The sequence below is a fragment of the Antedon bifida genome, chromosome 3 (assembly GCF_963402885.1).
Source record: "Antedon bifida chromosome 3, ecAntBifi1.1, whole genome shotgun sequence".
Lineage (NCBI taxonomy): Eukaryota > Metazoa > Echinodermata > Crinoidea > Comatulida > Antedonidae > Antedon > Antedon bifida.
Genome location: NC_136228.1, coordinates 3,588,136 through 3,603,149, shown reverse-complemented (window position 1 = coordinate 3,603,149; position 15,014 = coordinate 3,588,136). Strand labels below are relative to the sequence as shown.

Below are 15,014 nucleotides of genomic sequence, written 5' to 3'. Positions count from 1 at the left end.
TGTAATGTCAAACAATTATTCATATAGTAATCAACAAATGGTTGTTACAAACCTTTTTACAAGCTTCAGAGGAAGGTTCCTCATTACCAAAACTTGCTGTCATCTGAAAAGAAAACTTAGTTGTGACATTTCTATATCCTAAATTTATAATAATGAAAATAAATTCAACAATGAATATAAAACTCAAAATAAGATCATTTATGATAATTGCAGAATCAAATCAATCAAAAATATTAACCATTCAAATAGCAATATTTCATTGGAGAATCTGTCATACCTTTAACAATAACTTTTGCTCATTCTTCTTAGTCACAAGTTTGACAAGAGATAAAGTCACATGATGATCTTGGTCTAAGTAAAGTACAGCATGATTATACAAGAGTATTGGGTCAACTCCTTTCTTTTGAAATTTGTTGAGGAAATCAATAATCATGTACGGAAACAATACATCTGGCAGATATCCCTTAAAGTCGTAATAGATACTGATAGATTGTGAATCATCAGGTACTGGTTTCACTTCACTTGATGTCTTGAAAGCCAGGCGTAGTGGCACATAAAATGATCTCTTTCCAACAGATTCCTGAAATTGTTGATTTGTAAAATGCCATTTAGATTTCTTTTAATAAGTAAAGATCATTTCCTGTACATGATAAAATCATCTTTCAGCAGGATGTTTAACCAAAATATGTCATAAGCCTACAAATATTTTGAAATTTTATTTAAAATTTCACCAATTATGTATCATCCCCAAAACATTATTTTTTTACATAATCTTCCATACAAAATATAACATGTTAGAAAAGATAACTGAATAAAACCTACTGTAGATTTACTTGCCACATCTTGGCTGCTGGTTGTCTTCCTCTCACAAATGAAACCTAATTGAATCATCAGTGCTACAAGTAACTCAAAATTCTTTCCGTTGTCAACGTTACGCGCTCTCCATAATTTTCGCAACAAGTCTTCCTCTAGTATGCCCTTGTCAAGATTATTAAAAGCTTTCCTAAACATGGGAAACTAAAAAAAAAAAACACCACTACTAGCCATACTTATAATTTTGTGTTATAATCTGAAGGGGATGCAGGAATTATGTTTAAAAAAAAAACATAATATGGATAAATACTTATAGATGAAATGACATAGTTTAGCCCATACACATCTAACAACAACAACAACTCTTCTTCCAGTATGCCCTTGTCAAGTTTATCAAAAACCCTCTTAAATGCAGACTTCTAAACCAAAAAATAATTCTTAAGTACTATGATCAAAAATAATGTTTTCACAAGGAACAAGGAACTGCACCGAACTTGCATAGGGCACCACAAACACATATTTACAATTTGAAAACTACATGGGCCTACTGTACTTACTAGAAACTTTGGTCGAATGACTGTTACAAATGCAGTAATAATTTCAACCAGTTGCATTGGATCTAGCACCACTTGATTTCTTAATAATTCCTTGTCAGGCATGTAAACAATTTCACCAAGATCATACAGGAAGTGAAGCAGGACTGATAGTTCCAATTGGTCAACAATACCATTCTTGCTTGCCAGCACTTTCAGCTAAAGAATAAAATATTTCAAGATCAGAATTTTTTGTAACATTTATGTAAATAAACTCTTATTATTTTCCATTTCATTTATTTATTCGACACAATCAGTCAAGGGGTTCGCGACAGCAACAGTGCGCCATAACACGAGAGTGTCCGCAACCCCTAATTTCTATATTTGACAGCATGCAATGTTGTAAAACAAGTTTCATAATTCAACAGATATAAAGTGAATTTTACAAATTTTACAATATATTGGACACATGTTTTTTGTCGTCTTTAAGCGTGCATTTGACTCTATTAATCGAAAAAGATTGTTTGAAATATTTGAAGCATTATGGAATCCCAAAGCGCATTGTAAACGCAATCAAAATAATATACAAAAATACAGAAGCAAAAGTACTACCACCAGATGGAGAGACTGACTTTTTCACAATTTCGAATATAAAAATGAATAAAAAGTTTGTTTAGATTTTAAATTTCATTCTTATTCAACAGAGGTGCATTTATTTGTTTTGTTTGTTTGTTAATATTTGCAACCACACCACTCTTTTTTCATTATGAATTTGATGTTGTTCTGTATCTGTATGTGGAAAATCAATAACAACAATACAATTATCACAAAGCATTCTCACTCCTGAGGACGACCCAAAGTATATTGATCAAATACAGAACTATATATGTGGTGTACCGCAAACTTGATATATACATTTGATTTCGCCATACAAACCTCCATCAAACAATATAAAACAATTGGTGTTATATAAATAAGTTTCATAATAATATAATAAAAATAGGTTAATATTACTGTCTGTTGATGTTTGCACAATGGGTTTCCATTTGTTTATGTGTCAATTGTCAATCTACATAATTTTAGCTCAATAAAACAATTTTGACTTGCCCCAAAGCTGTAGTTATTGTCTTTTATATGTTATCACAACCATCTTTGGGCATACCACTACCATATTTGGACACATCACATTGTTGTATGAAAGCATATGAAATGCCATATGTGCCAAAATATTTAACTATTTACTGATAATGTCTAGAATAAAAAACATTTTTATTTACTATTTCATGTCTTATTATGAATATTTCTAGGCCTAGATACATTTGAATTTTGTAAATAATTAATGTTTTCTTGACTTTTTAAAAATTAATCAATGCAAATATGGTTTGGGTTTTTATAGAAGTGCATTTGAACTGGTTATCCCTCTCCTTCACTGGCTTCTTTTAGTAATAAATATAATAAATACCTGTATATTGGGTTGAAACAAAAAATGATGTTAATAAAACTTACCTCTCCTAAAGGATACAAAGAAATGTGTTTTTCTTTTCTTAGATTTTGTAGATCACATCGAAAACGCATCCACTTTAAAGGAACTTCTTTCTCTAAAGCAGTCATAAGTGTATCAATAACTTGTTTGAGATCACTAAAGCTCTTATCTGTAGTTTCTTGGCTGTTTTCAACGGCAAAATATTGGTGATACACATGTTTTTCATACACTTTATGTTTAAGTGCATCTCGAATCTGTTTAAAGGCCTTCTTTGCCTGGTTGTAAACAATTTAAAAAAATGAAAACATGTTCTTTTAAATGATATATAAATACTTCACAGACTACAAGACTACTGTATTAAATACATTCATATGAGAATTTCTGATAAAAATGTATTCGATACAGTATTCTAGTAGTCATAGTTTCTTTACATTAGCTTTTAGAACAGAAATTGATTGATTAATTTTAATAATGGAAGTATTAACCTCAACATTTTGTTCTTCTTCAGTCTTACCAAGCTTACCCTTATGTGTACCCACAATAAGGATAGTTGGTTTGTGAACTCCCTTTTCTTTGTTTTTTCCCACAATACGACTATGAGAATAAACTGTCTGGATGTAAGATAATATGAACTGGAGATTGGTCCAATGATGACGACGCCTTTTCTATAAAAAAAAATTATTATTATATCTTTATTTGATTAAAATAAAATGAAATAGTTATTAGATGTTTTTCTTAATCGTCTCACTGATCTGGTAGGTATTTTTAATCACAATACCTTACATTGTCTTAAAATACTTACTCCAGTAGAATCTATGACAATGGCAGGATCATCGAGAGGTTTACTGAGATCAAACACTACAACATAAAGTGCTTCCGATGTCATGAACATCTAGAAAAAAATACAAATATTATTTCACTCTGTAATTGATCCCTAAAAGGAAGTTTCTCAGATAACAATTTCTGATTAAAAAACTTCAATACTCAAAGACCAAGATCTTTTTATCAAGTGCAATTGTTTTCTATTAAAAATTAACAGTGTAGTAAATAAATATTGTTACAAAAATTGTAAAATAAGTATTTGAGCACTGCGTAAATAATCAATGTTGTTATTACATTGAAGAATAATATGTCCATGGACTTACAACCTTTATTCAAAGCAAATACAATCATAACTTACACGCTGTAGACCATGGTATATGTATTCTCCCCCATGATCCCAGATGTTGAATGTTTCTTCCAAATGCTCCTCCTTAATTTCCTCCAATTTCCTGATTACATCTTTATCTAACTGCTGTTCTGTATCAATTGGGATAGCTTCAGTAGCTGTATCAATACCTGTAGTGGTCACTTCAAACAAAATAACAAGCATCATTAATTTAGTAGTTTAATTATCACAGTTAATCATTCTATTGTAAAATTCATTGCCAAGAGTATTGTTTTAATTGTCCTCATTATCATAATTGTTGTAATTTTCATGTATAGTTGTTTCATTGTTGGTGTCATCATTATAGTTTTAGTTGTCATTGTCATATTAAGAGGTAGAAAAGTATGACTGACACCATAATTGGTTGCCTCAAAATTCTCTCTGACTCTGATTACATAATTTCAATATTTCAACTAACTGATAAATGTAAGACTTATTATAAAATGAAATAGATTAGAAATTAAGGAAAGTTTCATACCATCATTGTTGTAATCATCATTGTTGTCATCATCATTGCTGTCAACAATATCATTATCATCATCATTATCATCAAGTGGTTCCATGTCAACCTGTCACAAACAATAAAAAACAATAAAAGGATAAAAATAAATGTTGTTTAACTAAATACTGTCTACATTTAATACTGGAGAAAAATTAATATTATTTACCCAAAAAGATTATAAAATGATTTAAAAAGAAAAAGAAACATTAGAAATAAATAAATTAGCTGCTCATAATGCCTCATTATTTATTTAGGAAAGACTCCTTATGTGAGTGACTGGTTTTGGAATAGTAGAAAAGTCTAAGTCTAATTAATTTTATGTTTTTATTACACTATTACTGACATACGTTTATAGTTTTCTTTGCTCTCAATTTGTCAGTGACCATTTTTGTATACTGATTTGAAGGATTACCTGTGGATAAAAAAAGACAGTGTGTACATATTAGTGCAACACATACATTGATATGTGACTATACTTTGGATATTTTACCACTGTCAATGTAAAATTACAATTACAGTACATAATCAAAAAATGTAACATACAGTAACTTGCGTGTTATAAAGAGAGTAACAATTGTTACGTATGTGAAAATATGACTGTTGACACCATACAACGGTTGTATGTATTTATTGAATTCCATTCCACATTTCCATTAAGAGTAATATGCTAATTTTTATTTATGATTACCACTACCAGCATTAGCCTCTGCCCATGTTTACCCCTTATTTTGCTCAATAGCCTGAATTACATCTTTACTACTGTTCTATCAAATATAATAGCTTCAGTACCTGTAGCGCAATATTTTTTCACTCAACACTTAAAAATATTAATATATATATATAACACATCAGGCACAGAACATGAATTCTAAACTGCCCGGTGATATACTGAAATTTAATTAATTTGAAACAATAAGATGAGGAAATCTGTAAAAATGAGAAAAAGTCACCCCAACCGAGATTCGAACCCGGAACCTTCAACTTGATATGCAGATGTCCTAACCAATAGACCACTGGGCCTTTCATGGTATTGTTCGAACTCGATTGGATACTAAAGGAATATATATATTACATAGCCCATGTAAATACGTAAACGTGATTGGTTGAAACTGCATCACATGACTACTGCTTCGAGGCTCGTAAATCATATATTTCTTCGAGTACGATGTTATTGACCGAGTAAAATCACCTCTTTTTTAATTTATCCTGTATGTTGTTATTTTTAACTTGTGATTACAAACAATTGGTCATTTTACTTTCTGTGTTTGTTAAATTTTGTATTCTACTTTTCAGTAAATATTGCAGGCCTATCTACAGTATTAGACCTCTGTCCTCGTCAGATATAGTTCATTTAATTTTTAGGACATTTTATGGGGGTACAAAAGAATAGCCATATTCTTTGCAATTCAAATGTTAAATATGAAAATGACCATAATAATGTCAATAATAATGGTCAATTGGGTTAAAAAATACTTCAATCTCATTGGTGAAAATGAGTTTGAAGGCCACCTGCTGGGTTGTTAATTGGATTACCCTCATAAAATAACGGACTATCCTTGGACTAAATCCAAGCAGCAATAATTGTCCAGAAAAAAAACCATCATCCGGACATAATTGAGCGTTCACATCCAAATTATCATATAGATAATCTAGTTAAATTAACTAGCCATAGTTTGATGTGAACACCACTTATGTGTTTATAATGATAAGGATAATAATAACAATGCTAAATGTATTCATGTTTACCACTATCAGCTTTAGCCTCTGTCCATGTTGTGCTTGCTGTTCTTATCACTGCTATTCCATCTGTAACTGGATGGTTTGTTTCAAATCTGAAGTAAACATCATTTGAAATCAGTATTCAAATTGTGACACTTTAATACAATTTAAAAAGTGGTAATAATAAGTGGTTTATTGAAACAGTAGTTTATTGAAACAGTGGTTTATTGAAACAAGGGGTACTAGGGGTGTGCACTGCCCCTTTTAAGAGTTAAGATGAAATTATGAACTTTTTAATATTATGACATGACAGACTATCAATATTATTATATGTGCCAAAGAAGTTATTAACTCTCTTCCATTTAAAAAATCTTGGATCTGCCCTGTGAAATAAATGGCTAGTTTGTAATCTTTAGTTGACTCACATATTTCTAATGTTCATTTCCCTGTACTTAACTACAGTAGTACTTACTGTTTTCCAAGTAAGGCATTGATAAGGCATGTTTTACCCACTCCTTCCTGTCCAATTACTTTAAGAGTCCCAAGATTAACTTTGACAGATCCGTCTTTCAAGGCCTTAATGTACGCTTTCTTAACCTCTGCACCACGAGCAGATGGAATATCCTTTTCAGCTGATTAAATAAGATTATATATATAAGTATAGTATATATATTTTTCAATAACTCAAATAAAATTAATCATCAATAAAATACAAAGCTACAAACTTGTTCTATTCATCATTATAGTATTTTGGATGTTTTTGTTTTGTTTTATTTGTGATGCAAATTACAATTATTCTTTTTATTCATTTTTTCCACGCTTTATTTGTATACACAATATAAGGAAAAGTGAATGTTATTTTTTAGTTTATTTATTTTCAGTTTTCTTTATTAATTATCTGTACAAATAAAATAAAATGTACCAAATTAGGCTAAAATGGTGATAGCAATGATCTTCAAGATTATGCTATCCTAATTATTATTCAATGGCATGAAGAATGACATTTCATTTGTAGTCAATTTTGTATTTTTTACTCTTTCAAAATTATTTATCAATAATCATCAAATACATTTGAATTAAAGTCCCATTCCCTACGTTTTTTAGATCTAATTTAAGGTCACAAACTACATACTACAATGAATACCATAATAGTCCTGTTGTGATGAAAATGAGAAAAATAAGTTGATTCTATATAATTTAAGCAGCCCGCCATAAATCCCAACATGCATTGCACGTGGATTGATATTGATATTTTTTTGTGATTCTCCCACTTTTGATAATAAATCGTGAAGGCCAAAACAAAATGGAAGAATCGTAACTTTTCAGCGAAAATACTGGGTTTTCCCCAATCTATATTAACGGATTCTGGCAAAAACAGAAAGACAATTAATGCAGCAACTAGACAACATCGGGCTAGGCCTATAGCTAACGTACAGTGTTCGTACATTACCGATATTTACCAGCTAGACCTACAAAACTAAGCCTAGCTAGGCCACCCAGCCAGACTTAAAGACCATCCGCGAGAGGACATTCGAAGCGATCTACTTAGGCAGTGCATTGTTTCTCTCTTTTTATCATAATTTACTATATATACATTTTTCAATTGTATGAAATAGGACTTTAACAATATAATACATTCCTAAATACATACATAGATACAGGTATATAAATATAATTGAACTGTACTAAACAAATTGTCAACTATTTTATATATTCATTTCTTCTTTATATTAAGACTATAAAACCGTCATCAATAAATTTAGACTTATTTGGATTTGAACTTGAAAATTACCTTGTGAATCTGCCATTTCAATGTATTTACGCTGTCATCTGTAAAGAATAAATTGCATTAGATTAATTTCCATGTATTTGTGTAACATATATAACCAAATTATAAATATGAACATTTACTAACATGTTTATGAATTTGTAAGTGGTAGAATTCTTAGTATTTACTATGATTATTTTCCACTTCTATTGTGGGCAGTGGACATTTAATTCAGACATGTGCCTCTTTAAAGCTCCAAATTGTTTTCTATTTATAAAAAGCAAAACCATTATTCCATAAAATGTTTACACCAGCACATTTTATAGTTCACATATTTTATTTCCCACCACTTTCACAAGTCATGATGATATCCTATTGGAATCTGATGATATTTTGATAATTTACATATGCCTTTTACTACCACCATATTAACTACAATAATATCAAATGTAAATGATGCATAACAATCGCAGGTTTTACATTGACTTTCAAATGTCAGAATTTGTACTATTATGTGGTACAAATCATTGACCTGAAAATGACAATACAAAAACTGCCCTAAGTTTAAACCACAAAGGAAATGCAAACAAATTGTTGAAACACAAACATTTATGATGAATACAAATCAAGAAAGCTTGCAATGAACAATTCCCTTAAACCTCACAATAACAGGGTGAGAAATAAAAGTATTTCAATTGATGCATTTGTCATGGTAACATAGGCTTTGAAAGAAAATGTTTGCAATAACTCTCTACTTTTCAATTCAATAAATGTTCTCAACAAATGCAACTGTAGTCAATTAAGAACATAACTAAAGCTTGCATACACTATAACCAATGTACAAATCTATATAACACTATAACCAATGTACAAATCTATATAACACTATATATCCAATGTACAAATCTATATAATACTATAACCAATGTACAAATCTATATAACACTATAACCAATGTACAAATCTATATAACACTACTGTATAATCAATGTACAAATCTATATAACACTATAACCAATGTACAAATCTATATAACAATATAACCATTGTACAAATCTATATAACACTATAACCAATGTACAAATCTATATAACACTATAACCAATGTACAAATCTATATAACACTATAACCAATGTACAAATCTATATAACACTATAACCAATGTACAAATCTATATAACACTATAACCAATGTATAAATCTATATAACACTATAACCAATGTATAAATCTATATAACACTTATAACCAATGTATAAATCTATATAACACTATAAATAACCAATGTACAAATCTATATAACACTATAACCAATGTACAAATCTATATAACACTATAACCAATGTACAAATCTATATAACACTATAACCAATGTATAAATCTATATAACACTATAACCAATGTACAAATCTATATAACACTATAACCAATGTACAAATCTATATAACACTATAACCAATGTACAAATCTATATAACACTATAACCAATGTACAAATCTATATAACTATAACCATTATAAACATCTATATAACACTATAACCAATGTACAAATCTATATAACACAATAACCAATGTACAAATCTATATAACACTATTAACCAATGTACAAATCTATATAACACTATTAACCAATGTACAAATCTATATAACACTATAACCAATGTACAAATCTATATAACACTATAACCAATGTACAAATCTATATAACACTATTAACCAATGTACAAATCTATATAACACAATAACCAATGTACAAATCTATATAACACTATAACCAATGTACAAATCTATATAACACTATAACCAATGTATAAATCTATATAACACTATAAATAACCAATGTACAAATCTATATAACACTATAAATAACCAATGTACAAATCTATATAACACTATAACCAATGTACAAATCTATATAACACTATAACCAATGTACAAATCTATATAACACTATTAACCAATGTACAAATCTATATAACACTATAACCAATGTACAAATCTATATAACACTATAACCAATGTACAAATCTATATAACACTATAACCAATGTATAAATCTATATAACACTATAAATATGTCCAACAAATACAACTGTAGTCAATCAAGAACACAACTAAAGCTTGTATACACTATAACCAATTTACATCATATAATGTACTATTATAACCATTATACATCAGCAAGTTTTTAACATGTAAATCTGAACTTTAACGGATGATGCCATCATCCAGGGGCGGTCGCAGGACTATTTTAAGGGGGTTGCCCAAAGAGTCCAGGGCTGTGGACACTGAGTATTTGAGCCCCAGATCCCCACCCCCATGGTGGTGCTTGTGGTGAAGCCAATTCTGTTAAATGACACCCCTAGATGCATGATAAATGGTACCTCTTGTTCACCGTAAAATGTCACTCCAAGTGCGCTAGCAAACAGACGATCGTAGCCTATTTTTCAATAAGATCGTAGCCTATGGTCAGAAAAATATCTACAAAAAAATATGTGCGCAGTTTGCTAATTTACAGATATTCTTTTCCAGCCCTGAACTTCTATGTAACATTATATGGATATTGTATACGATGAAATGGGAAAAAACATTTAGTATGAAATTAAGGGTGTTGCCCGGGCCATTAGGGCAACAACCCTGCATCCGTCCCTGTCATCTATTAATTTACAGCATATGTTTTGCCTAAATGTACTTGTTTGTTTTCATTTTGATTCTATAAGGAATGTTTATAAGTTGAATGGGGAGAATATTTGACTGTTCTATTCAATGAGGCAGAGCCTAGTTAAAGAAAGGCTTTAAAAAAAGTCTAGCACAACACCCAAAATTCTCAAAATGTTAAAAAAAATATAAAAAAAAAAACATTTACAAGTCTAGCACGCCACCAAAAATTCTCAAAATGTTAACAAAAGTTGATCATGCCATAGTCACTGGAATTGGATTAAATAATGCATGAACACGTTATATGAAATACAGTCAATCAAATGGTAAGGATACACTTAGTAGCTAGCATATGTAGTCTGAGCATATGAAATCAAAATAACTAGACTTTACTTAAAATATGAATAACTTTTCCCTTCGACAAAAATCCGACCTTCCCCATTTGGAAATAAACCACTAAACCAAAGTTTTACATTGTTACTAGCTGGCTACTGGTGTAATTCTCATAACAAATGACCATTTTTATAACTCAAATTACTGTACACCTTTTATGAAATATTAAAAAAATAAATAATAACATAAAAACTCACAATACTATTGAACAACAGAATTGTTGGTAACCATAAAGTTACTCTGCAGGATTACGCATCTCTGGAAACGGTCCTCCATCTACTGGTCCGTCAGTCCGACTGCGCAGATCTACATCAACGAACGCTACTTAACTACAAGGTGTTTATTGTCATGCAAATTACCAACACACCTTTCACTGTTTTGTGCGTCACATGACTTCCTAATCAGTCTTGCATGACCAGCCTATTTAATGGAAAATATAAATCGTGTTTACCTATCTATCGTTTGCAAACTTCATATAAACAAAGATAGTGTTAGGAAGATATCATAATTCCTATTCGACCAATGCAAACGAACGCAAGACATTATGGGCGGAGCCAGAGCGATAAAATTAAAGAGTTGCGACATTGGGTTAAAGTCATGTGATATACAGATGAAATTATGTCAAAATTATCTCCATTAACGCATGCAAAGTATAGGAGCAACAAAATACTTTAAACTTTAAAAATGAGTGTGACATTTATGTTATGCTGGTAATATAACCATGGGGCTTAGGCTTCTTTCCCCGGTCTATTATTAGCCCTCCTCTCTAAATACTGGATCTACTCCTGGTGTATTTCTACCAAAATAAGTGTGGCAATATGTTATGCAGATAATATAACCACGGGGCCTAGGCTTCTTTCGCCAGTCTAATATTAGCACACCCCTCTAAATACTGGATCTACTCCTGGTGTATTTCTACCAAAATAAGTTTGACATTATGTTATGCAGGTATTAGACAAACTTACTGATTCAACAGATTTTTACAATCTTCTGTCATGTGAAATATAAAGCATTATAACTACAGAACTAAATATTAAACCAAAAAATATATGTGTTGTGAAAATATCTGTTGTCTTTGTTCTACTACTGTACAATACCCCACACAAATGGCATATGACCGTTTCGGCCACAGACAGTTTCGGCCACAACAGATTTCTATGGCGCGCCATTCACGCATAATTAGACCGTGCTATTGTTTTTGCTAGTATTAGTTATCGCATCTCATGCTTTGTTGTATAGTATTTTTATGACTATTACTATTGCATTACAGTGTTATCATTCTTAACTTTATTCCACTACAATTTGCATTTATTAGATTTGTTGTTTCCATTCCAGTTTGGTTGTATCATGGAGTAAAGTTGTATTTTATTAGTCTGCTGGAAGTCTTGGCGAAAAACAAATTCAACTGTCAGTGACACAGTTAAATACTCTCGTATTAATAGTTTGGCTATGAAAGAAGAAATTCTAAGAAAAAAAAAGAAATTTTATTTTTCCTTCCATTGCTGAGGTGACCTAAAGGAAAGAGGAATATCAGGAACTCACACATAAATACAAGCAGAATCAAGAAGAAAATTAGTGATAAAAAAAATAAATTTAATAAAACTTTGTCATCTTCTTCTGATTGGTTTTTAATACAATACAGGAGTAATTCAATGTTTTATCATGGAGCTCAACAGGTCATGTCTTAAGAACACATGTGCATAAATAAAAGGAACATATCAGACCCAACATAAAAATAATAACATATTTTAACATGCACAGAATAAATGAACATATCATATCAATATACAAACAAAATGAGTAATAATTTGGATAAAAATGCGACTAAGGATAGCATTTGTTGTGTTCAATGCGAACGTCAGAGGAAGTCCCCAAACTAATTACTAGGCCTATTAGTATTATCAATTAATAATTGCTGCTATAAATATATTGAGCAAAACGTTGAATTGTATTATTTTTCAATAAATGCCAAGTAAGTCAGTAAAACAACAATTTCAAAAATTCATTTCACACTGTTATTTCAAAGTTCGGCCCAATATTACGGACGACGTAGGGAAATGAAGATAAATAGGGTAGTACTACGGAAATGGGGAATCCCCGGCAAAATGCAACGGGCAAATCAACAGGGGTTTTCCAGCACGTACCTTCTCATGACGCACACAGTCAGAAATTCATTCTGAGCCTGTTCAGAGACACATATTATCTAACAAAAAAATTCTTCAATGCTCACATAATTCCTCTTGGGTAGTGGTGTTTTACTAATAGTTCAAGTTCATTTTATTAGGTAAAATTTTACACGCATAATTGCCAAGTTTGTCCGTGTCCGTGTTTTCCTGTGTAAAAAAAAAATAACGCAATGGAATCGATAATCCTGTATTATATTGTCATGTGTCATTGTTGATGGCAATGGCACTATGGGCGTTCCATAGATATTGTAGTATTATATCTGTGGCCGAAATTGTCTGTGGCCGAAGTTGGCCTAAACCACACAAATACCCTGACTAACAGCCTTGGGGAAGCAGTGCATTTTAGTCTATTAATAAATGGATCATAAAGTAAGGTAGTACAATACCCCACACAAATACCCTGACTAACAGCCCTAGGGAAGCAGTGCATTTTAGTCTATTAATAAATGGATCATAAAGTAAGGTAGTACAATACCCCACACAAATACCCTGACTAACAGCCCTAGGGAAGCAGTGCATTTTAGTCTATTAATAAATGGATCATAAAGTAAGGTAGTACAATATCCCACACAAATACCCTGACTAACAGCCCTGGGGAAGCAGTGCATTTTAGTCTATTAATAAATGGATCATAAAGTAAGGTAGTACAATACCCCACACAAATACCCTGACTAACAGCCCTGGGGAAGCAGTGCATTTTAGTCTATTAATAAATGGATCATAAAGTAAAGTAGTACAATACCCCAAACAAATACCCTGACTAACAGCCCTGGGGAAGCAGTGCATTTTAGTCTATTAATAAATGGATCATAAAGTAAGGTAGTACAATACCCAACACAAATACCCTGACTAACAGCCCTAGGGAAGCAGTGCATTTTAGTCTATTAATAAATGGATCATAAAGTAAGGTAGTACAATACCCCACACAAATACCCTGACTAACAGCCCTGGGGAAGCAGTGCATTTTAGTCTATTAATAAATGGATCATAAAGTAAGGTAGTACAATACCCCACACAAATACCCTGTCTAACAGCCCTGGGGAAGCAGTGCATTTTAGTCTATTAATAAATGGATCATAAAGTAAGGTAGTACAATACCCCACACAAATACCCTGTCTAACAGCCTTTGGGAAGCAGTGCATTTTAGTCTACTAATAAATGGATCATAAAGTAATAACCAAACATTTCTATAACCTTTATACATGTTTCAAACAATCAGATGATTTTTACTTTATCTTATGTTTAAATACAAAGTTAATATTAAACTAACGATAATGATTTTGAGGATTTGTTTGCCTGTATCTAGGGGCAACAGGCAAACACAAAGCAAGTCATTAATAATAATCAGACCCCTTGTTTTTCTCAATGTAAGCTTGTTGACAATCTCCATAACATTTTTCTCAAATACAAAAACAACCCTGGCTAAAAAGATTCTGAAACACAATTCCTGATCGAACTCCTACTGAACAATTAATTTCTTTCATAAGAAAAATCTCTAACAAAAAACTGTTTTAGCTATGAAATTGTCAAAAATTGAGTGTGTTATCTAGAGCAAAATTAGTAAACACATAATTTATCCTCTTTTAGTTCTCTAGTTTCATATTTTTCTATTTCTTACTCAAAATGGGTTTTGTTCCTACAATAAAGAAATTAAATTTCTTTAAAATAATGTCATGAGGGTGTTTCTCAACGTAGCCATAGTGGCAAAGCCTTTTCACTTTATTTTCTTCTAAACTTGTGTAGTTTGCATTG

General features: G+C 31.0%; 1 protein-coding gene across 1 annotated transcript in view; it reads right to left on the bottom strand.

Annotated features, from left to right (window-relative positions):
- LOC144838081 (uncharacterized) overlaps nt 1–4,201 on the bottom strand; it is a 64,653-nt gene extending 60,452 nt beyond the window's left edge. The window contains exons 1-8 of the mRNA XM_078693440.1: nt 4,010–4,201; nt 3,632–3,721; nt 3,315–3,494; nt 2,853–3,104; nt 1,371–1,565; nt 823–1,017; nt 278–580; nt 53–103 (exon numbers count right to left, since the gene is read on the bottom strand). Coding sequence (XP_078549566.1) covers nt 53–103; nt 278–580; nt 823–1,017; nt 1,371–1,565; nt 2,853–3,104; nt 3,315–3,494; nt 3,632–3,721; nt 4,010–4,201 — 1,458 coding nt within the window. The remainder of the gene's footprint in view (nt 1–52; nt 104–277; nt 581–822; nt 1,018–1,370; nt 1,566–2,852; nt 3,105–3,314; nt 3,495–3,631; nt 3,722–4,009) is intronic.
- Between the last annotated feature and the right edge of the window lie 10,813 nt (nt 4,202–15,014).